The sequence below is a fragment of the Sphaeramia orbicularis genome, unplaced genomic scaffold (genome assembly GCF_902148855.1).
Source record: "Sphaeramia orbicularis unplaced genomic scaffold, fSphaOr1.1, whole genome shotgun sequence".
Lineage (NCBI taxonomy): Eukaryota > Metazoa > Chordata > Actinopteri > Kurtiformes > Apogonidae > Sphaeramia > Sphaeramia orbicularis.
The window spans coordinates 103,068-127,713 of NW_021941568.1; the positions used below are offsets into that span (position 1 = coordinate 103,068).

Consider the following 24,646-nt stretch of genomic DNA (forward strand, 5'->3'; position numbering starts at 1 on the left):
GTTCATACGAGTCTGTGTTCATGAGTCTGTGTTCATACAAGTCTGTTCATACGAGTCTGTGTTCATACGAGTCTGTGTTCATGAGTCTGTGTTCATACGAGTCTGTGTTCATACGAGTCTGTGTTCATGAGTCTGTGTTCATACGAGTCTGTGTTCATGAGTCTGTGTTCATACGAGTCTGTGTTCATACGAGTCTGTGTTCATACGAGTCTGTTCATACGAGTCTGTGTTCATGAGTCTGTGTTCATACGAGTCTGTGTTCATACGAGTCTGTTCATACGAGTCTGTGTTCATACGAGTCTGTGTTCATGAGTCTGTGTTCATACGAGTCTGTGCACTTGGACTCATCCTGTTCTTTAATGTGTGTGTGTGTAAAGAAACTGAACATGAATAAATAATAAACTGAACATGAATAAATAATAAACTGAACATGAATAAATAATAAACTGAACATGAATAAATAATACACCGGCTGTTAGTGACAGACCAGTGACGGTGTTCGGATTGGACAGTTGTATCCTTTTATTTTTGTCTTTTTGGTTTCTGTTGGATTTCCATTTAGTTTGATTGTGGCCACACCCCCTTTTGGGATAAATGAAGCTGATTGGCTCACACCTGTGTAGCCACACCCCCTTTTGGGATAAATGAAGCTGATTGGCTCACACCTGTGTAGCCACACCCCTTTTTGGGATAAGTGAAGCTGATTGGCTCACAGCTGTGAGCCAGATTTGGACCACAGACTCAAACTTCAAAACACAAGAAACAATAAAAACCACAGACTGAAGCTGTCGTTAACAGGAGTTTAATTACAGGTAATGAAGCTGTCGTTAACAGGAGTTTAATTACAGGTAATGAAGCTGTCGTTAACAGGAGTTTAATTACAGGTAATGAAGCTGTCGTTAACAGGAGTTTAATTACAGGTAATGAAGCTGTCGTTAACAGGAGTTTAATTACAGGTAATGAACTGAGCAGGAACACTGCCCCCCCCCCACACACACACACACACACACACACACACACACACACCTGTCCATGAAGCAGGAACTACAGGAACCCATGAGAACAGGAAGGAACCAGACCCAGCACAGACCCAGACCCAGCACAGACCCAGCACAGACCCAGACCCAGCGCAGACACTACCCCAGGTGAAACCCAGACATCACCAGTTGATCAGAGGTTGATCAGGTTCATTGATTATTGATCAGACTGAGTCTGAAGTTGAATCTGAGGTTCAGGTTCAAAGTCCATCAGTGCAAAAAAAAACTGAATCATAAACTGGAGATCAGCTCCAATCGAAGGATCTGATTGGACAAACACAAAGACCATGAAGACCACGAAGACCACACAGACCGTCAAGACCACAAAGACCATGAAGACCAGACCATTCATCGTAATCAGGTGTTGGGGTAGGCCTGGGTGGTCCTGGTGGTCTTCAGTGGAAGGTGATCAGGTGTTGGGGTAGGCCTGGGTGGTCCTGGTGGTCTTCAGTGGAAGGTGATCAGGTGTTGGGGGTAGGCCTGGGTGGTCCTGGTGGTCTTCAGTGGAAGGTGATCAGGTGTTGGGGGTAGGCCTGGGTGGTCCTGGTGGTCTTCAGTGGAAGGTGATCAGGTGTTGGGGGTAGGCCTGGATGTCGTTGAAGATCACGAACATGCTGGGGTTGCTCATGTTGTCGGTGACGCTGTCGTACAGGTGGGCGGAGCTGCCGGTGGTTTTGGCGGGGGGTGTGATCATCCCACCTCGTCCTTGAGCGTAGTCTCCGACCAGGACCCGGGCCAGGTACATCCTTTTATGTCCCTTGGCGTCCGGCGGGGCGTAGCCTCGAGCGGAGTAGGCGGGATCAATGGCAAAGTAGGAGCCTTTCCCGAACATCGCAGCTGAGGAACGAAAACAGACGAACCACATGAAGTCGGTTTAAGTTTGGATGAGACGGCCGTGACCTTCGACCCCTGGGCTTGGTGACGCCTTTACTGACCGTGGGTGCCGGCGTAGCTGCGGTTGAAGCCATGCTCGTTGATTTGCTCGATGGAATCGGCGCCGGTTCCGTGGAAAAGCAGCTTCTCGTTGTTGGTGTGTTGGTTCTTGGAGTCCAGCTGCTGCTTCTTCAGTTGGTAACTCTGCCACAGGGTGCGGTTCTGCACGCGCTCCACCTGGAAACAGTCATGTGACACAGTCAACAGGGTCCGGTGTCCACGCTGAGGTTCTGCTGTAGGACTGGTGTGAAGGTTCTCAAACCTGCCACAGGTACACCCGTCCTGTAAAACCCTGAACACCTGGACCACTTCAGACCCAGCTCCATTCTCCCCTTACTCTCCGAAACACTAGAATGTTCCATCATGTCCAACTCCAACAACATCTTCTCAACTTCCAGCTTTTTGAATCCTTCCACTCTGGTTCTGGCCCCCATCACAGCACTGAACCAGCCCCCCTGAACTGAACCAGCCCCCCTGCACTGACCCAGCCCCCCTGCACTGAACCAGCCCCCCTGAACTGAACCAGCCCCCCTGAACTGAACCAGCCCCCCTGCACTGACCCAGCCCCCCTGCACTGAACCAGCCCCCCTGAACTGAACCAGCCCCCCTGCACTGAACCAGCCCCCCTGCACTGAACCAGCCCCCCTGCACTGACCCAGCCCCCCTGAACTGAACCAGCCCCCCTGCACTGACCCAGCCCCCCTGCACTGAACCAGCCCCCCTGAACTGAACCAGCCCCCCTGCACTGACCCAGCCCCCCTGCACTGAACCAGCCCCCCTGCACTGACCCAGCCCCCCTGCACTGAACCAGCCCCCCTGAACTGACCCAGCCCCCCTGCACTGAACCAGCCCCCCTGCACTGACCCAGCCCCCCTGAACTGAACCAGCCCCCCTGAACTGAACCAGCCCCCCTGCACTGAACGAGCCCCCCTGAACTGACCCAGCCCCCCTGAAAGTCTCCAATGACCTCCTCCTTTCCATTCTCCTCCTTGACCTCAGTGCTGCATTTGACATCATCGACCACACCCTCCTCCTCCACTGTTTACAGTCCATGGGCATAGCACTCCCCTGGTTCTCCTCCTACCTCCCCCGGTTCTCCTCCTACCTCCCTTGGTTCTCCTACCTCTCCTGGTTCTCCTCCTACCTCTCCTGGTTCTCCTCCTACCTCCCCTGGTTCTCCTCCTACCTCTCTTGGTTCTCCTCCTACCTCCCCTGGTTCTCCTCCTACCTCTCCTGGTTCTCCTCCTACCTCCCCTGGTTCTCCTCCTACCTCTCTGTCACTACATCTCCATCTACAACCCCAGTGTCACACCTTCACTGTCACAACCGGCGTCCCCCAGGGTTCGGTGCTAACCCTAACCCTACTGTTCCCCCTCGGACACATCATCGGTCACCATGGACTTCAGTTCCACCGCTACGCCGACGATACCCAGGTTTACATCTGCACCAAATCCATGTCTCCAGTTCCTGTCTCTGGTGTCCAAATTTGGACGGATCAGAATCTCCTTAAACTCAACATCATTAAAACAGAACTTCTCATCACTGGTCCCAAATCTGAACGTACAGAAATGATGTTGACATTCAGGCCGGTCCTGCTCAGCTCCTTCTCCACCTCCTGGTGTTCCGTGGACGTGGGTTTGAGTGGAACCAGTTTGACCCGGTCTCCCTTCATGTCCTCCCAGTGCAACGGCAGAGCGGCGGAGTCACCTGAAAAACACATGGACAGTGAGTTAGAAGGTCCTGGGTATGGTGTTCAGTCAGACCTACCCTACTGGTCCACAGTTTTAGACCAGTCCAGTTTATTCCAGTTGTGTCTGTAAATTCCATCAGTTCCAGTTTAATGAACAGCTGGAACTGGTCCAAAGGTCAGAGTGAACTGACAGAGGAAAAACAAGGTAAGGTTAAAGAAAACTGAAAAATAATGTCCATTTCAGAATTCTACAAATAGGAGAACAAGAAATGGGTTCAAAATGAAAGCAGTTCTGCAGCAATGGAGGTTGATCAAGTCTGGAAAGTTGGTGGTTCAATTCCTGCAGGTGTCCCAACGTTTGTGAACTCCTTCCACCCCCTGTGTCTGCAGAACAGGAGTGTGGAACACACTGTGGTACCAGAGCCATGGAGCAGTACTGGAACAGGACTGGACTGAAGAAAGGAGTGTGGTACTGTAAAAATGGAAAAGAGGAAAAGGAATGAACCAGAGAAGAGAGACAGAGCATCAGAAGAGGGAAAAATGGAGGTGTGTCCTCCAGAGAAATGTCCAAGAAGGTCCAGGTGTCAGGAAGTCCAGTTTCCTTCAGCATCCAAAGGCAGGTTTGCAGGTTTGATGGGTCCAGTTTCAGCTAAAGCCAAAAGTGAGACTGCAGATGCAGAAACAGAGGCTTAGCTGGACCATGAAACAGGACCAGTGGACGACTGAAGACTGGAAGAAGACTACTGAAGACTACTGAAGACTGGAAGAAGACTACTGAAGACTGGAAGAAGACTACTGAAGACTACTGAAGACTACTGAAGACTGGAAGAAGACTACTGAAGACTACTGAAGACTGGAAGAAGACTACTGAAGACTGGAAGAAGACTACTGAAGACTGGAAGAAGACTACTGAAGACTACTGAAGACTACTGAAGACTGGAAGAAGACTACTGAAGACTACTGAAGACTGGAAGAAGACTACTGAAGACTGGAAGAAGACTACTGAAGACTGGAAGAAGACTACTGAAGACTACTGAAGACTGGAAGAAGACTACTGAAGACTGGAAGAAGGGGTTCTGGACTGATCAAACCTGACACTGTTCACTCTGTTCAGTGTAAACTCATGTGTTCAGTGTAAACTCATGTGTTCAGTGTGTTCAGTGTAAACTCTTCCTCCTCCTCTCTCTTCTCTCTTCTTTCAGCTGTTGTCCTGTCACTCTCCTCTCCTCCTCCTCTATGACCTCCTCTCTTCCTCCTCCTCTCTCCTCTCTCTTCTTTCAGCTGTTGTCCTGTCAGTCTCCTCTCCTCCTCCTCTATGACCTCCTCTCTTCCTCCTCCTCTCTCCTCTCTCTTCTTTCAGCTGTTGTCCTGTCAGTCTCCTCTCCTCCTCCTCTATGACCTCCTCTCTTCCTCCTCCTCTCTCTTCTCTCTTCTTTCAGCTGTTGTCCTGTCAGTCTCCTCTCCTCCTCCTCTATGACCTCCTCTCTTCCTCCTCCTCTCTCTTCTCTCTTCTTTCAGCTGTTGTCCTGTCAGTCTCCTCTCACTCCAGCTGTTTTCTGTCCTAAACTCTTCTTCTTCTTCTGTTGTGTCTGTGCTTCTTCCAGACCTCTTCTGTCTGCATTTCCAGTCCAGTTTCAGTGCCTTTGGATGCTGAAGGAAACTGGACTTCCTGACACCTGGACTTTCTTGGACATTTCTCTGGAGGACACACCTCCATTTTTCCCTCTTCTGATGCTCTGTCTCTCTTCTCTGGTTCATTCCTTTTCCTCTTTTCCATTTTTACAGTACCACACTCCTTTCTTCAGTCCAGTCCTGTTCCAGTCCTGCTCCATGGCTCTGGTACCACAGTGTGTTCCACACTCCTGTTCTGCAGACACAGGGGGTGGAAGGAGTTCACAAACGTTGGGACACCTGCAGGAATTGAACCACCAACTTTCCAGACTTGATCAACCTCCATTGCTGCAGAGCTGTTTTCAGTTTGAACCCATTTCTTGTTCTCCTATTTGTAGAATTCTGAAATGGACATTATTTTTCAGTTTTCTTTAACCTTACCTTGTTTTTCCTCTGTCAGTTCACTCTGACCTTTGGACCAGTTCCAGCTGTTCATTAAACGGGAACTGATAGAATTTACAGACAAAACTGGAATAAACTGGACTGGTCTAAAACTGTGGACCAGTAGAGTACCTTTCAGGTCTTTCCTCAGGTGGTCTACGTCAGGTCTTGGTCAGACCTACCTTTCAGGTCTTTCCTCAGGTGGTCTACATCAGGTCTTGGTCAGACCTACCTTTCAGGTCTTTCCTCAGGTGGTCTACGTCAGGTCTTGGTCAGACCTACCTTTCAGGTCTTTCCTCAGTAGCTCCACCTGCCGCCGTCCGTTGGTTGCCATTGCCGTCTTGGTCATCACGTTGGCGTTGAAGGTCTGGTTGTTGATGGTGATCTTGATGCTGGTGGTCTTCTTTCCCAGAGCCTCCTCCAGGGTCAGGTTGGTCATCATGTCCAGGGACACCAGGTCCCCGTTGGAGTCGCAGACCTGCCACTCCACCAGACCGCTGAGCAGGAAGGCGTTCCTGTGCTGGTTCTCCATCCGCTCCACCTTCCGGATGACGTCCCTGAACATTCGACAGGACACGATGACATCAGAACGTTCTGTAAGGCTCCGCCCACAGCAGGTCTGAACACACATGAACCTTTTGTAAGGCTCCGCCCACAGCTCCGCCCACAGCAGGTCTGAACGCACATGAACCTTCTGTAAGGCTCCGCCCACAGCAGGTCTGAACGCACATGAACCTTCTGTAAGGCTCCGCCCACAGCTCCGCCCACAGCAGGTCTGAACGCACATGAACCTTCTGTAAGGCTCCGCCCACAGCTCCGCCCACAACAGGTCTGAACCACATATGAAAGTGGTCTGGGTCGGATTTAGGACCACATGTGAAAGTGGTCCAGGTCAGATTTAGGACCAGATCTGAAAGTGGTCTGGGTCAGATTAGTTTTGTTCAGACTGTCTGGAACAGATCAGATCCAGGTCACATGTGGGCGGAGCCTTAGTACGTTCTAATCTGAACACAGAACTGGTCCTGTTTTAAGGTCCACTAAGAGGCAGAACCGACTGATACTGGTGCTAACGCTCACGCTAATGCTGACACCGGTGCTAACGCTGACACTGGTGCTAACACTGACAGTGGCGCTAACACTTGCGCTAACGCTGACACTGTTGCTAACAATGACACTGGCGCTAACGCTGAGGCTAACACGGACACTGATACCAAAACTAACACTAACGCTGACACTGGTGCTAACGTTGACACTGGTGCTAACGCTGACACTGATACCAACACTAACGCTGACACTGGTGCTAACGCTGACACTGGTGCTAACGCTGACACTGATACCAACACTAACGCTGACACTGGTGCTAACGCTGACACTGGCGCTAACGTTAACACTGGCGATAATGCTGACACTGGCACTAATGCTGAAACTGGTGCTAACGCTGACACTGGCACTAATGTGAACACTGGCACTAATGTTGACACTGGCGCTAATGTTGACACTGGCGCTAACGTTAACACTGGTGCTAACGCTGACACTGACGCTAATGTTAACACTGGCACTAACACTGACACTGGTGCTAATGCTGACACTGGCGCTAACGCTGACACTGGTGCTAACGCTGACACTGCCGCTAACGTTAACACTGGCGCTAACGCTGACACTGGTGCTAATGTTGACACTGGCGCTAATGCTGACACTGGCGCTCACGTTAACACTGGTGCTAACGCTGATACTGGTGCTAACGCTGACACTGGTGCTAACGCTGACATTGACGCTAATGTTAACACTGGCACTAACGCTGACACTGGTGCTAATGCTGACACTGGCGCTAACGCTGACACTGGTGCTAACGCTGACACTGGTGCTAACGCTGACACTGGCGCTAACGTTAACACCGGCGCTAACGCTGACACTGGTGCTAATATTGACACTGGCGCTAATGCTGACACTGGCGCTAATGTTAACACTGGCGCTAACGCTGACACTGGTGCTAACGCTGACACTGGCGCTAACATTAACACTGGCGCTAACGCTGACACTGGTGCTAATGTTGACACTGGCGCTAATGCTGACACTGGTGCTCACGTTAACACTGGTGCTAACGCTGATACTGGCGCTAACGCTGACACTGGTGCTAACGCTGACACTGGCGCTAACGTTAAAACTGGCGCTAACGCTGACACTGGTGCTAATGTTGACACTGGCACTAATGCTGACACTGGCGCTAATGCTGGGGCTAACATGGACACTGATACCAGCCCAGTTTAAAGGTCCACTAAGGGGCAGAACATGATTGGATGGGTTCTAGTCACCTGACCACAGACTCGGCGGTCAGCACATCTCTAGTCAGACCCTCCACGGTGATGGTGGGCTCCTGGTCCTCCTGACCCGGGTCCAGACGGATGCGGACCGTCAGTTTCCTCTGCAGCTCCTTCAGCTGGTCCAGGTCCTCCTGTGTCAGCTGATCGATGAACGAGTCCCTGATGGTCCTCTGGGCCTGTTCCTCCATGATCAGGTCCTGAATCTTCTGCTTCACCACACTGATGGTCTGAGGACGACACCAAAGACCACCTGAGACCACCAAAGACCACTTAAGACCACCAAAAACCACCTGAACACCTGGACCCAAGACCACCTAAGACCACCTGAACACCTGAACCTAAACATCATGACACAAACTGAACTGATTGGTTTCAGTTGTGTTAAAATGTGACGTAGTTTTAGTCTCAGTTGGAGCTTCTTTTTTCTTCAGAAGTCCATCCATGGAACTGAATGAACGCAAACTAACCTTAGCGTCATCACTAACCTTAGCGCTGTCACTAACCTTAGCGTCATCACTAACCTTAGCGCTGTCACTAACCTTAGCGTCATCACTAACCTTAGCGCTGTCACTAACCTTAGCGTCATCACTAACCTTAGCGCTGTCACTAACCTCAGCGCTGTCACTAACCTTAGCGTCATCACTAACCTTAGCGCTGTCACTAACCTTAGCGTCGTCACTAACCTTAGCGCTGTCACTAACCTTAGCGTCATCACTAACCTTAGCGTCATCACTAACCTTAGCGCTGTCACTAACCTTAGCGTCATCACTAACCTTAACGCTGTCACTAACCTCAGCGCTGTCACTAACCTTAGCGTCATCACTAACCTTAGCGTCGTCACTAACCTTAGCGCTGTCACTAACCTTAGCGTCATCACTAACCTTAGCGCTGTCACTAACCTCAGCGCTGTCACTAACCTCAGCGCTGTCACTAACCTTAGCGTCATCACTAACCTTAGCGCTGTCACTAACCTCAGCGCTGTCACTAACCTTAGCGTCGTCACTAACCTTAGCGCTGTCACTAACCTTAGCGTCGTCACTAACCTTAGCGCTGTCACTAACCTTAGCGTCATCACTAACCTTAGCGCTGTCACTAACCTTAGCGTCATCACTAACCTTAACGCTGTCACTAACCTCAGCGCTGTCACTAACCTTAGCGCTGTCACTAACCTTAGCGCTGTCACTAACCTCAGCGCTGACACTAACCTAAGCGTCGTCACTAACCTTAGCGCTGTCACTAACCTTAGCGTCGTCACTAACCTTAGCGCTGTCACTAACCTTAGCGTCATCACTAACCTTAGCGCTGTCACTAACCTTAGCGTCATCACTAACCTTAGCGCTGTCACTAACCTTAGCGCCGTCACTAACTTTAGCATCGTCACTAACCTTAGCGTCGTCACTAACTTTAGCATCGTCACTAACCTTAGCGCTGTCACTAACTTTAGCATCGTCACTAACCTTAGCGCTGTAACTAACCTTAGCGCCGTCACTAACTTTAGCATCGTCACTAACCTTAGCGCTGTCACTAACCTTAGCGTCGTCACTAACCTTAGCGCTGTCACTAACCTTAGCGTCATCACTAACCTTAGCGCTGTCACTAACCTTAGCGCCATCACTAACTTTAGCATCGTCACTAACCTTAGCGCCGTCACTAACCTTAGCATCGTCACTAACCTTAGCGCCGTCACTAACCTTAGCGTCATCACTAACCTTAGCGCTGTCACTAACCTTAGCGTCGTCACTAACCTTAGCGCTGCCACTAACCTTAGCGTTGTCACTAACCTTAGCGTCATCCGCACAAAGTTGGAACACTGTGGGCTCAAACTCCTCCCCCTCCAGGACCAGTTCGCCAGTGATTGGACGCTCCTCGTCATGGCCAAAAATGAGCGATGTGACTGAAGCAACTGTGTCTGAAACAACAAAGAGAAGCAGGTCTGATGACGCTAACGCTGACTCTAATGCTGACAGTGGTGCTAATGCTGGTGCTAACGCTGACACTGATACAAATGCTAACACTAACACTGTCACTGGTGCTAACCCTGTCACTGGCACTAATGCTGGTGCTAACATTGACACTGATAACAACACTAACACTGACGCAGGGGTTAACACTGGGGCTAAAGCAGACACTAATACCAATGCTAACACTAACGTTGACAGTGGCGCTAAAACTGGGGCTAATGCAGACACTGATACCAATGCTAACACTAATGCTGACACTGGCACTAACGATCATGCTAACACTGACACTGGTGCTGACACTGGTGCTAATGCTGGGGCTAATGTAGACACTGATAAAAATGCTAACGCTGACACTGGCGCTAACATGGACACTGATACCAACACTAATGCTGACACCTGTGCTAATGCTCGTGCTAACACTGACACTTACGCTAATGCTGGCACTAGCGCTAATGCTGGCATTAACACTGGCACTAACACTGATGCTAACGCTGGCACTGGCGCTAATGCTGGCGCTAATCGCATCATAGACACCTTTAGGGTTCTAGGGGACGCCTCTGGACCTGATGCCTTTAGGGTTGTAGGGGGCACCTTTAGACCTGACACCTTTAGGGTTCTAGGGGGCGCCTCTGGACCTGACACCTTTAGGGTTCTACGGGCACCTCTGGACCTGACACCTTTAGGGTTCTACGGGGCACCTCTGGACCTGACACCTTTAGGGTTCTAGGGAGCACCTCTGGACCTGACACCTTTAGGGTTCTACGGGGCACCTCTGGACCTGACACCTTTAGGGTTCTAGGGAGCACCTCTGGACCTGACACCTTTAGGGTTCTAGGGAGCACCTCTGGACCTGACGCCTTTAGGGTTCTAGGGGGCACCTTTGGACCTGACACCTTTAGGGTTCTGGGAGGTGCCACTGGACCTGATGCCTCTGGACCTGACACCTTTAGGGTTCTAGGGGGTCTTACCTTTGAACCTGGACAGTAGTCCTTTCTCCTGGACCTCCTGGCCCTCCCTCTTCTTCATGCTTCGGTGGAACTCGGACATCATGTTCTTCTGGAAGATCAAGATCTTCACGTTCTGGACCGACCTGGGCTGCTTCTTCCGGACAAACTCCACCACCGCCTCCACCATGGCGTCCGCCACCACGGAGGGCTTAGCCCCGCCCTGACCTGACAGACACGAGGATGACAGTGACGGTCATAAGGGAACATGAGTCCAAGTGGGCGGAGCAGATCCATGAACCATGTGACCCATGAAAACTGGGTCACATGTTGAATCTACTGACCATTGGTTCTTTCAGTCAAAGCCAAACCAGTACCAAACTCTTTGCAGATGATCCAGTCTTTACAAACATACCAGGCCCTGTTTGAACCTCCAGTCCAGTCTCACATGGACCAGATATGTTCATTTCAGATGGTTCCAGGGTCTACTGGACCAGTTCAACCTGAGACCCACCTGTTCCCAGAGCAGGAAAGCACACCGTCCGGAACCGGTTCTCCTCACAGACCTTCAGCACCGCGTAGACCAGCTCTTTGATTCTGGACGGATCATTTTGTCCAACGATGTGGACGATGTTCCTGCTGGGCAGATGTCCGGCTGACGTCAGGATCAGGGGTCTGGACTGGAACCCCTGAGAATTCACTGCACAGAACAACAAATACTCAAGTGCTCAACAAGTATTCAAGTACTCAACAAGTATTCAACTAGTACTCAACAAGTACTAAAATACTCAACAAATACTCAACACGTACCCAAATACTATTCAAGTGTGAACAGGTCCTACCTATCTGCGAACACTCCGACTCCACCGAAGGTCCGGCGCACTCCAGGATGGCCTTGGACACTCCTGAAAAACCACAAACACCAGCAGGTGCACGTCAAACACCTGCGCCCAAAGAAGACCGGCCCCACCCACTGCCGCAGGGACCCACCTGACTTCAGTGTGAAGTCCGCATTGGACGAGTTGACGATGACATCACTGGCCTCCTTGGTGATGTCACCAGAGGAAACCTTGAGGGTCAGGTGACCCATCTGCATCCGGTAGACGCCAAGAGACGGAGACGACACCTGACTGAAGGAAGCTGAAACAAAGTGAAGGAAGCTGAAACACATGGACAAAACCTAACCCGGGTTCACCGAACACTTACCTGGGTTCGCCTAACCCTAACCCAGGTTCACCTAACCCGGGTTCGCCTAACCCTAACCCAGGTTCACCTAACCCGGGTTCGCCTAACCCTAACCCAGGTTCAACTGACACCAGTGTGTCCTCAGATGGAGGGTTCTTTATCCAGGACAGACTGGGGGCGTGGTCAAAGCGGGGGTGTGGTCAGATGTTTGATCTCTGGTTTCTACAACAGAAGGACCACACAGAGCAGAGGTGGGTGGAGTTACCTGAGGACGGCTCTGATTGGCCGGCTGCTCGGCTGGGTGTGTCTGCTTCAGGTCGGACGCTCCTCTGACCGCCGTGACCTTTGAACTCTCCGCCGTGACCGTTGAACTCTCTGCTGAAACACTGAGCGACAGAAGGAGGAGGAGTTTGAATGACACGTACAGGTCAGTGGGCGTGTTCAGGACAGGAGCGGACTCAGACTCACGTCCAGCGAGCGTCCGTCCGACGGGTGGACCACCACGTACACCTCCTGCAGGTGGACAGGTCTCCGTCTGCGGCTGAAGTCCTGGATCTGGCCCAGCAGGACTCTGGAAACCAGGTCTCTGGGGAAGTCCAGGTTTCCGGTCCCGAGGGCGGGGAAGGACAGCGAGGTCATGTGGAGCTGCTCCGCCTCCTCCAGACAAAAGCTGACCACGGAAGCCAAGACCTGAGGACAGGGGGCGGGGTCATGGTTCTGCTGTACGACGGCGTGTTAGCGCTGCATCGCAAAAATAAAAACACCAGTCACTCCGAGAATAAAGTCATAGTTTGAAAAAAACTCAAAATTGAACGGAAATAATGTTGGACTTTTAGGTGATTAAAGTAATAATATTTTGAAAATAAATTCACAATAATGCGATAATATTCATCATTTATAAATTGTTAGCCTTCAGTCAGTTCAGACATTTATTCCAAATCTGTTTAGTTCTTACGATGAAACAAACTCGAACGAGTGCGAACTGTCGTCGAAGTCCTGTGACTAATGCTAATGTGTTGACTGTGGGCGAGGCTAATAATCTCAGTATTTGGTGGGCGGGGCTAAGAGGCTCAGTATTTGGCCTTTAGAACCTCCCAGAATGTTCCAGTTCTCCGTTATCAGACAAGTAGGAACAACTGTATTCTGGAAATTACGATATTTTTACACCTGTTTTTAAATTACGACTTTATTCTTGTAATATTCCAACTCTTTGTATCCGACTTTAATCTGATAAAATTACAGTTTTTTCTCCATATTTTAAGACTTTCTTCTCATAGTGACAGTGGTTTTTTTTTCTTATGTGATTCTGATTTACTGTCGTTCTTCTGTTCAAGCCTCTGGTCCTAAACCCTGATTGGACCACAGGGCCTCGCCTGCTGGGCCCGCCCCTCTGGTCCTAAACCCTGATTGTACCAGAGGGCCTCACCTGCTGGGCCCGCCCCCCACCATGGTCCCACGGGGGGCAGATGGTGTGGAAGACTTTGCGGCAGCGGAGGTCGAAGGCGTCGGTCACCACCACATCTCCGTACGACAGCGTGGAGGCGTCGGCTTCAGAACGGACGGCTGATTGGAGGTGTGGTCCGGCAGCTTGGAGCAGGGCTTTGGAGACCGCCCCCTGATTCAGGTTCAGGGTCTCAGAGATGGTGTTGACCACCACGTCCGTCTGAAAACAAAGACAACAAACAATTACTGAGACGATTGGACCGGGACCAGGGCCAGGACTGGTACCATGGCCAGGACCAGGACCAAGGCCAGGACCGGGACTGGGACCAGGGCCAGGACCAGAGCCAGGACCAGGACCAGGACCTGCTAGACATCTACTGTAAACCCACATGGGCTCCAGGTCTTAAATGCTCACCGTTTGGTTCTGGATGTCCCCCGTCAGGAGGACGATCTTCAGACCTTCATTGGTCATCTGCTCCCTCCGACCCGCCCTGCAGCCAATCACATGACAGGAAGTCACCTTAACATGGACGCCATCAGCCAATAAGAAACGCCCAGATAAATGAGTGGCAGGAGGACGGTCTGGATGGAAACCACCTGGAGGTGGGAAGTGGTCTCAACAGTCTTAGTGGTCCAGGTAGTCTTACTGGGCTCTAGTTTTCTTAGTTGTCCTACTGGTCTTAGTGGTCCTCATTGTCCTACTGGTCTTAGTGGTCCTCATTGTTCTACTGGTCTTAGTGGTCTTAGTTGTCCTAGTTGTCCTACTGGTCTTAGTGGTCCTAGTTTTCCAACTGGTCTTAGTGGTCTTAGTTGTCCTATTAGTCTTAGTGGTCCTAGTTGTCCAACTGGTGTTAGTAGTCTTAGTTGTCCTACTGGTCTTAGTGGTCTTAGTTGTCCTACTGGTTGTAGTGGTCTTAGTGGTCCAACTGGTCTTAGTGGTCCTAGTTGTCCTACTGGTCTTAGTGGTCCTAGTTGTCCAGCTGGTCTTAATGGTCTGGACTGGTCCTTCCTCAGATGTTGCTGGAGGTTTTTTCAGTTCGCTGTCGACTCTTTTAAAGGATCTGGTTCAAGTCAGACTAAACCATCTTACCCTTGTCCTCTTCCAGGTCTGGACCCGCCCCCTCTGGGACTTTGGGCTCTGTTTGGTCCCTGAAATCCTCCTCCTCTTCTTCGTCCTACTTCACCAGACCAGGTCTGGGTCTGATGTGTACCTCGACCTCGACCCCGTTGTGGTCTTCTGTCAGAACACAACCCAGTGTTAGAACCTGTTCCTGTGCTTCAGCTTCCTGAAACATGATCAGTTCACAGCTGATGTTCACTGGACTCACCTTGGGGATTCGGCCCTGGGACCACCCCTCAGAAGCGGGACCATTATCGTCGGCCAGAGGTCACTGAACTTCCTGCTGACGGCGGCGGACAGGACCCTGGCGGTGCCATCGTTGTTGTCGACCAGCTGGATCTCAGTCAGCGATCCCGCCGGTCCGTCACAGAACTCCCGGACGGCCTGAGCGATGGTATTTGCGCAGAGTTCGACGGGAAACCCGAACACGCCGGCGCTGATGGCGGGCAGGGCGATGCTACCGCAGCCCACGCTCTCCGCCTGCTTCAGACTCTCGGTGACGGCCTGTTTCAGAAGACGCACGGAGGTGCTCTGGTCCGAGCTGTCGAATCGCGGCCCGACGGCGTGGACCACATGTTTACAGGGCAGGTTGTACGACGGCATCACCATGGCACCTCCAGGCCTCAGGTTTCCGTGTTCGCTGACGTATCGGTTGGAGGCTCTCTGCAGCTCTGGTCCTGCGGCGTTCAGCAGCGCTAAGGCCACTCCGCCGATGTGCTGCAGCTCCTCGTTGGCTGCATTCACCACGGCGTCAACGGCGAGGTGACAGATGTCGGCTTTGCTGACGGAAACCTGCACACCACCGGTAGTCTGAACTCTGCAATAACACAAGGTGTCTCCGTCCCCGTTGCCCCCGTCCTCCTCATCAACATCCTGAAGTTCTGGATGAAGAACCACTGCGCAGTTGTGCTCCATCATCACTGCGGACAGGAAGACGCTTCCTTGAGACATGAAGTACTTCTTGGCCCCTGGTTTGTGGACCATTAGCGTGTCAGTGGACAGAGCTCGGGTCAGGTCGGTCACACAGGACTTGGCTTTGTGGACGCAAAGACGAGCACCGGCAATGACGATCCTGGGCCGCTCTGAGTCAAACTGAAGGCTCACGTCGTGGTCTTTGGCGATGCCGGAGCAGTTGTTGGACTTTTTCTTCTTGATGAACTGAACCACGGCACAGGACTCGACTTGGACTGCCTCCTGGATTTGAGAGAAGTTGTGGATGAACTCCTTCAGACTGCGAGTGGTCTCTTTTACTGGATTCAGGAAACCTGCCACCATGATCTGGTTCGGTCTCTCTGGGAGGGTGTGTATGAGTATAGTCTTCTTCTTTAAAGAGTTGTAGGAGTCCAGGAGCTTCTGGTTTAAGTCTTTCCAGGTGTGGAGCTTCAGAACACCCCGATCTTGAACATCCACATTCTGCACACACAAAACTGACTTCATCTTCTTTTCTGCTTGGGTGAGGGTGCTATTGGAAATGCCCAACAGGGACAGGCCTTTCTGGTCCACGCTGTAGATGGCGCCGATGCCTTGAGATGTGAAGATATCCTGGGACATCTCCATCGGATCCACCGTCTTCAGAAACTCCAGGAGAGACGGGGGAATGTTCACAGGTTTCCTCTTCATGGCCACATTCTTCTCTAGGATCCAGGCCTTCATCTGGTACACCTCTGCAGGGAGTCCTGTGATGGTCAGTTTGTGGTTGGCTTCATTGTAGGACAGCTTCATGTCTGGGGAGATGCCCACCGCTGCCTTCTGGACCCCGTCCTGGTTCAGGATGTAGAACATGGCAGGAGCCAGGTTCATGATCTCAGATGTGGCATTCGTCTGCCGATCAATGTGGTTCATGGCTTTGAGGACGAGGTTCTCCACCGGCGCTCTGATCCGTTTGATGGTGTCGACCGGACCTGCGATGGTCAGAACTCCTCTGGAAGCATCCAGAACCAGCTCAGCTTCGTCGTTCACCACCGAACAAACATCTTTCTCTGCGAGTTTCCAGGCAGGTGCTGAGGCTCGACAGTCGAAGGCGCAGTAGTGTCCCATGGTCCGTCTGAAGGCGTTCAGCACCGAGCTGCTCCACGCCTCCACGGTCTGGACGTCCAGGTCTTTCTGCCTCAGAAAAGTCGGCAGCGGACTGAGCTTGGCCTCCGGACTGGTCAGATCCACCACACAGAAGAATGGACGCATCTGACTGTTGATGCTGTCGGACAGGTTCTTCTTGTGGAGGAACTTCCAGACACCGTGGTGGACGTTCTCTGTGACGGACTCGGGCATCTTGAAGGCAGAGCGTTGTTTACCGTAGAGAGCGCAGCCCAGAGAATCGTAGTACGGGTAAACTTTGACGGCAATGGAACCCATCAGATGATCCTGTTTGACGCAAATACTGTCCACAACTGGAGAGAAGATCAGAGACTGTGAGTAGAAACATCAACAAACACCGATCCCGCAGGATGTTCTGTCAACCCAAGACTGAAGAGAAAAGAGCAACACCTTCAGGGTCCGCGAAGGCCACGACGGCGGCCTGTTCCTCAGGGATCATGGTAATGGAGGTCGGTGAAGTCCAGCTTTTCTCAAAGTACAACTCCAGCAAGTCTGCGAAGACAACAACCACAGAGACCGTCCTGCAGATCCGTCCTCCTGCGTCGGTTGAAGTTTGTCGGTTTGAGGTTGGTTTCTTACCTTTGACCACAGCTTCAGGAATCGTCTCCACTCGGACGCTGGTCGCCGCCTCCAGCGGTCGAGCACTCATTCCACGTTTCCACAGTTTGTCGCTGCTCTTACTCACCGACATGAACTTCTCTCCATCTGAAAAACACATCGGAACCCCGGTCAGGATCAGCTGATTCAGGTTTACTTCAGCCATCTGGTCTGTGATGACATCATGGACCCCTGGGCGTCCAGGTGCGCTTACCTGTCGGACCCCTGAAGGCCACCACGGCCCGGTTGGTCTCCCAGATCACCTCCAGACTGTATCCGGTCTCGTCCACGCTCGTCATGGTCTCCACCAACATACACAGCAGGTCAGAGGTCATGTCGCCGGACACATTCTCCAGAACCACACGGGACGGCGGGGGCGGGGCCAGTGGGGGGGGTGGGGCCACGGGACACTCTGAGGAAACCGACAATTAAAAACTCCTCATTCTTTCTGTTTATTCTGATGTTTTTATTCAAAGTTTGTGATGAGTTTGATTTTACCTCGGCCTCCATTTTGTGCAGCGGCATCGGTTTCAGGTTTGACCTCTGACCTCTGAGTCTGAAGATCTGAGGAGTAAACAAACAAACAAAAGACCACATGAACCATGAGCTTCAGCACAGACGCAGAAAAAGGACCATGAATGGAAACGGGTTTTACCTGAAACGACGTCACCGGGGGTTCGGATCTGAAGGAACAAAGGAGGAACATGGGTTTTACAGGAGGACAGTGAACGCCACACGTCCATTTGTTTCAGTTCAAGTGGATGAAGGTGATAAAGGATCAGGTTTCAGATGATGATGTCATAAAAGAGTGAAACGGACTGAAACAGACCGGTCTGTTGGACTGTGAAGGGTTGAGGGAACTCTGACTGAATGGGTCCTCTGTTTCTGCAGGTGCAGGACTAAGACCAGGACCAGGACTAAGACCTGGACTTGGACCAGCACCAAAACCTGGACCTGGACCTGGACCTGGACCAGGACCAGGACTAAGACCTGGACTTGGACCAGCACCAAAACCTGGACCTGGACCTGGACCTGGACCTGGACCTGGACCAGGACCAGGACCTGGACCAAGACCTGGACCAGGACTAAGACCTGGACCTGGACCAAAACCTGGACCAGGACCTGGACCTGGACTAAGACCTGGACCAGGACCAGCACCAAGACCTGGACCTGGACCACTGCCAAGACCCGGACCGTTCTGGGATGGTGTGTTCAATTTCACCACAGTAACCATGGCAACCAGAGTAAACTCACCAGTTCGAGGGTCAATGTCAGCGTCTGCTGGTCCACGATGATCTCATGGTGACCTTTGGCCAGAACCCGATCCAGGACTGAAACAGAACCAGGTACAGGGCACTACTGGGGTTACTACGAACTGGGTACAGGGTACTACTGGTATTACTGGTACTCTTGGTACTACTGGTACTACTGGTACTCCTTGTACTACTGGTACTCCTGGTACTCCTGGTACTCCTTGTACTACTGGCACTCCTTGTACTACTGGTACTACTGGTACTCCTGGTACTAATGGTACTACTAGTACTCCTGGTACTCCTTGTACTACTGGTACTCCTTGTGCTACTGGTACTCCTGGTACTACTGGTACTCCTTGTACTACTGGTACTCCTGGTACTCCTGGTACTACTGGTACTCCTGGTACTACTGGTACTACTGGTACTCCTGGTAATACTGGTACTCCTGGTACTCCTGGTACTACTGGTACTCCTTGTACTACTGGTATTCCTGGTACTACTGGTACTACTGGTAATACTGGTACTCCTGGTACTGCTGGTACTCTTGGTACTACTGGTACTCCTTGTACTACTGGTATTCCTGGTACTCCTGGTACTACTGGTTCTCCTGGTACTCCTGGTACTACTGGTACTCCTGGTACTACTGGTACTCCTTGTACTACTGGTATTCCTGGTACTCCTGGTACTACTGGTACTCCTGGTATTCCTGGTACTCCTGGTACTACTGGTACGACTGATACTCCTTGTACTACTGGTACTACTGGTACTCCTGGTACTATTGGTACTACTGGTATTCCTGGTACTCCTTGTACTACTGGTACCACTGGTACTCCTGGTAATACTGGTACTCCTGGTACTACTGGTACTCCTTGTACTACTGGTATTCCTGGTACTCCTGGTACTACTGGTACTCCTGGTACTCCTTGTACTACTGGTATTCCTGGTACTCCTGGTACTACTGGTACTCCTGCTACTACTGGTACTCCTGGTAATACTGGTACTCCTGGTACTACTGGTACTCGTGGTAATACTGGTACTCCTGGTAATACTGGTACTCCTGGTAATACTGGTACTCCTGGTACTACTGGTACTCGTGGTAATACTGGTACTCCTGGTACGACTGGTACTCCTGGTACTCCTGGTAATACTGGTACTCCTGGTACTACTGGTACTCGTGGTAATACTGGTACTCCTGGTAATACTGGTACTCCTGGTAATACTGGTACTCGTGGTACTCCTGGTACTCCTGGTACTACTGGTACTCGTGGTAATACTGGTACTCCTGGTAATACTGGTACTCCTGGCACTCCTGGTAATACTGGTACTCCTGGTACTACTGGTACTCCTGGTACTACTGGTACTCGTGGTAATACTGGTACTCCTGGTAATACTGGTAATACTGGTACTCGTGGTAATACTGGTACTCCTGGTACTACTGGTATTCCTGGTACTCCTGGTACTACTGGTTCTCCTGGTACTCCTGGTACTACTGGTACTCCTGGTACTACTGGTACTCCTTGTACTACTGGTATTCCTGGTACTCCTGGTACTACTGGTACTCCTGGTATTCCTGGTACTACTGGTACTACTGGTACGACTGATACTCCTTGTACTACTGGTACTACTGGTACTCCTGGTACTATTGGTACTACTGGTATTCCTGGTACTACTGGTACTCCTTGTACTACTGGTACCACTGGTACTCCTGGTAATACTGGTACTCCTGGTACTACTGGTACTCCTTGTACTACTGGTATTCCTGGTACTCCTGGTACTACTGGTACTCCTGGTACTCCTTGTACTACTGGTATTCCTGGTACTCCTGGTACTACTGGTACTCCTGGTAATACTGGTACTCCTGGTACTACTGGTACTCGTGGTAATACTGGTACTCCTGATAATACTGGTACTCCTGGTAATACTGGTACTCCTGGTACTACTGGTACTCGTGGTAATACTGGTACTCCTGGTACGACTGGTACTCCTGGTACTCCTGGTACTCCTGGTAATACTGGTACTCCTGGTACTACTGGTACTCGTGGTAATACTGGTACTCCTGGTAATACTGGTACTCCTGGTAATACTGGTACTACTGGTACTCGTGGTACTCCTGGTACTCCTGGTACTACTGGTACTCGTGGTAATACTGGTACTCCTGGTAATACTGGTACTCCTGGCACTCCTGGTAATACTGGTACTCCTGGTACGACTGGTACTCCTGGTACTCCTGGTACTCCTGGTAATACTGGTACTCCTGGTACTACTGGTACTCGTGGTAATACTGGTACTCCTGGTAATACTGGTACTCCTGGTAATACTGGTACTCCTGGTACTACTGGTACTCGTGGTACTCCTGGTACTCCTGGTACTACTGGTACTCGTGGTAATACTGGTACTCCTGGTAATACTGGTACTCCTGGCACTCCTGGTAATACTGGTACTCCTGGTACTACTGGTACTCCTGGTACTACTGGTACTCGTGGTAATACTGGTACTCCTGGTAATACTGGTAATACTGGTACTCGTGGTAATACTGGTACTCCTGGTAATACTGGTACTCGTGGTAATACTGGTACTCCTGGTAATACTGGTAATACTGGTACTCCTGGTAATACTGGTACTCCTGGTAATACTGGTACTCGTGGTAATACTGGTACTCCTGGTACTCTCTCTCTCTATTTGAAGCAGTCGTCACTTCTATTGGTGACGTCATGAGTTTAAATGAGGTCAAACGTTGTGTTCAGGGTCGTTTTCTTTCTTCACACATTCTTCCACTTTTCTTCAACAGTTTCGTGTTCAGTTCATAATTATTTTTACTCAGTTCTACTTCTTTTTTTGTGTGTGTTTCAACCAGTTTATTTTAAATGTGTCATTCAAAGTACATACATCTATCTAACTGGGTCGGTCATTTTCGTGGTCACTGGTCGGACAGATTTCTTCAGGTGGTCAGTTCTGTTTTCCACATGAAGGTGAGCAGTAGCTCTTCAGTCTCAGTAATAAGTTTGTCGTCCACATACAGAGAAAAACATGGATGTGTTAACATCCCATAATAGCCACTGGTTCAGCTTGGTTTTAGTTCTTTGGATAATAGAACCGAGGTTCCATGCAGTTCTTTTTTGTTGATCCTTGGTAACTGTGATACTCAGGTAAATCCAACCAAGTGAACATTTGGAACACTTCTGGACGTTCAGGCTGAAGCTGAAGGCCTCACAGCTCTGATCGCTATGGAAACTTGGTTTTCATCCCTAAGAGTGTTGTGTCGTCCACCAGTTGAGAAATAGTACGCTCGACCTAAAGTGTTGATCTCGTTTATCTCACTTGGTCTAATACGGTGGAGCCGGTGGAACTACTACTGTTACTGTATGGACTTTTATAGCCCATAAAAATCCTCCAAAACTGAATTTATTATGGGATTGAAAAATGAGGGGATGTTCAACGGTGTGTTCAGCTTTGTAGAAGTCTACAAACAGCATAAGCCCCCCCCCCAGCATAATATCATCTATAATATCTAATACAAGTCCAGTATGATTTGCTACATGTCTTTTCTTCATTAAACCTGAGTGTGTTTCTTCAGTCATAGTCCAACACAGATCTGAATCTTCTGGCCGATAAGAGGGCGAATATTTTAGAATCGTTCAGATCAGGCAGCAGTTATCTAACAGTAGTTTGTCCTTGTTTGATTTAGGATTTAAAACAGTAATCCGTTGGGTCAGAGTAGTGGGAAGGCTTTCATTACTGATACATTCTGTAAAGACTGTGTAAAAAAGTTCAGTCATAAAAGACGTACAGCGCTCACATGACCCTGGAGACCAGCTGTTTCAGCTCATCTAGAACCTGCTGGATTTCTGCAGGAGACAGAGCTCCGTTCTGGTTTTATCTGTAGTTTAGAATTATTTTTACTCAGTTCTGTTTTTTTTTTTTTTTTTCTCATGCTTTATTTACAAAATACCGCATACACATAGACCAGAACATGGCATGGAGAAAAAAACCCATAATGTTCGAGTGAGGCAGGAAGAGATTAAATACAATTACATAAATAGGTAAGTAAATGAAATAAAATAAAGGTAAAGGAATAAACAAGAAGAGGAAAAAACAACAAACAAACAAAACAAAATAAAAATAACTAAATAACAACTTAAACTGGTCCCATAAGGCTTTAGTCTTCACAGCTTTAGGGTTAGTGCAGAAGTTCAGTGTGTCTAGACAGGATTTCAGATCAGATTTACAGACCACAGAGCTGGGCTTCTGATTGGCACATCTGCTTGTATGTACATGACATTTAGCTAATAAGGAAATGAGATTAAGAATAAACGATTTCCGAACAGGCCAATCAGTAATAAAGAAACCAAATAAAATATCTTCAGTTTTGAAGTTCAAAGAAATATCCAGCTTTCTATTTAAAAACAGATTGATATCGCACCAAAAAACTGGACCAAAGGCACAAAACAAATGAGTTCATGTTTCATCTGAATTATGACAAAATGAGCAAAAAGGGTGGACACTGATCTGATAATCAGAGTTAAATTACCTGGATAACACCTGTGTACCAGTTCTAAAGACACCTCTGTCACTGTATCTGAAATAAAACCCTTCGTTGGTAAAAACCAGACCTTTTCCCATTCCACATCAGAACAGAAACGACTCCAAAAACAGATGGACGCTGCCTTACAAACTGTATCCTTTCAATCACTTCTAATGCATTTATTATTGGGGTTTTTTTACTTCAGAATGGATGTAAATTTCCTGTGTATAATTCTGATTGTGCAGTTTGAGGGCTAATGGTTGTTGAAGGACTAATAGTAGAAGATATCAGAGTTTTTCAACCTGAAGGGACAGAATCCAACACAGTGGCAGATTCTCTAGGGAGTACTGGAGTTTTAGATTCCAACAAAAATTCACTAGAAGTAAATAAGTGACCTTCCTGTTAAACAGCTGACAGACCAGCAGTGTTCCGTTATCAGCCCAGTTCTTTAAAAACAACGACTTACGTTTCAAACATACATTCTGGTTCTTCCATATCGAACATTTGTGAGGGGAACAGTTCTGTTTCTATACCAAGAACCGACATAAAAGGAACTGTTGATGAACATCAGAAGGTTGAACAGGAAGCTTTTCTAGACTGTAGTTCCATCTGAATACAAAGTTCCATCCTCCTAAAGCCTCAAATGCATCTGTAGGAATAAAGTTCCATCAGGACTGTGGTGTGTTCAGGACCTTTGGAACCGTTTCATCTGGAACGTGGAGTGCACAGGATGAACATCCAGGACATTGAACCCACCAGTACTCAGCTTGTTTATCATCACACTTTTTCCAATGAGATGAGATTTTTTTTCCAGATAAAGTCAAATAAGATTTTGTCAGTTTTGGTACAAATATCCTCTGAGAGCTCCAGTGCAGAGCGAGCATGTACAAGCTTGGATGAGCCTTCAGCTGTGGAGAGCAGGACTGGACCTGTTACTGTTCCATCTGGGACTCCATTAATTCAGTTTCTGCTGAATGAAGGAAATGAATGGAACTAAAGTCTCACTGATTCTTGACCTTTAACAATAATAAGACCTGAGTATTTAACTGGACTTTTCACATTTGTACATCGTTGCAGGTTTTGACTGGAAACAGATCACACTCGGACCAGTTCAGTTTGAACCCAGATCCTCCTGAGAATGGGTCCAAGTGTCACCGTCACATCAGTGGGCGTGTCCTGAACACAAACAGCTGCGTCATCTGCAGCGGACTCACACTAACACCTCCTGTTCATGTTCCTGTTCAGGACCTGTGTTCATAGAACTGAACACAAGTACAACTACACAAGGACCCCTGCCGGACCCCCTACCGGACCCCCCTGCCGGACCCCCTGCCGGACCCCCTACCGGACCCCCCTGCCGGACCCCCTACCGGACCCCCTGCCGGACCCCCTACCGGACCCCCCTGCCGGACCCCCGTCCCTTCTAGTCCTCCAGCAGGACCAGGGGGTCTCAGTGCTGTTTTAATCTGGACTTTTCTAGTTTGTGACTCATCT

The 24,646-nt window shown here is 49.7% G+C and overlaps 2 protein-coding genes across 3 annotated transcripts; one reads left to right on the top strand and one right to left on the bottom strand.

Moving 5' to 3' along the window:
• Positions 1–1,460: 1,460 nt before the first annotated feature.
• LOC115416118 (protein mono-ADP-ribosyltransferase PARP14-like) lies at positions 1,461–17,934 on the bottom strand. 2 transcript variants are annotated; one of them, XM_030129831.1, is made up of 20 exons: positions 17,876–17,934; positions 17,592–17,789; positions 17,360–17,485; positions 17,171–17,272; positions 14,895–17,073; positions 14,657–14,800; positions 13,982–14,057; positions 13,550–13,786; positions 12,592–12,813; positions 12,389–12,509; positions 11,929–12,078; positions 11,781–11,843; positions 11,453–11,638; positions 10,963–11,166; positions 9,815–9,942; positions 8,025–8,260; positions 5,995–6,269; positions 3,535–3,677; positions 1,973–2,147; positions 1,461–1,874 (listed from the first exon to the last, which is right to left on the bottom strand). In XM_030129831.1, exons 2-20 carry the CDS (start codon positions 17,710–17,712, stop codon positions 1,591–1,593), a joined length of 5,172 nt encoding a protein of 1,723 aa, XP_029985691.1. In that variant the 5' UTR covers positions 17,713–17,789; positions 17,876–17,934; the 3' UTR covers positions 1,461–1,590. The 2 variants fall into 2 exon arrangements, with proteins under 2 accessions (XP_029985691.1, XP_029985693.1); XM_030129833.1 differs by lacking the exons at positions 17,592–17,789; positions 17,876–17,934 and having other exon boundaries at positions 14,657–14,803; positions 17,360–17,496.
• On the top strand, positions 17,711–24,579 carry LOC115416099 (collagen alpha-1(I) chain-like). Its single transcript, XM_030129806.1, has 4 exons — positions 17,711–17,762; positions 17,854–17,911; positions 18,918–21,058; positions 24,398–24,579. The coding sequence occupies exons 1-4, from the start codon at positions 17,711–17,713 to the stop codon at positions 24,577–24,579; spliced, it is 2,433 nt and encodes an 810-aa protein (XP_029985666.1).
• The last annotated feature ends 67 nt before the right edge of the window (positions 24,580–24,646 follow it).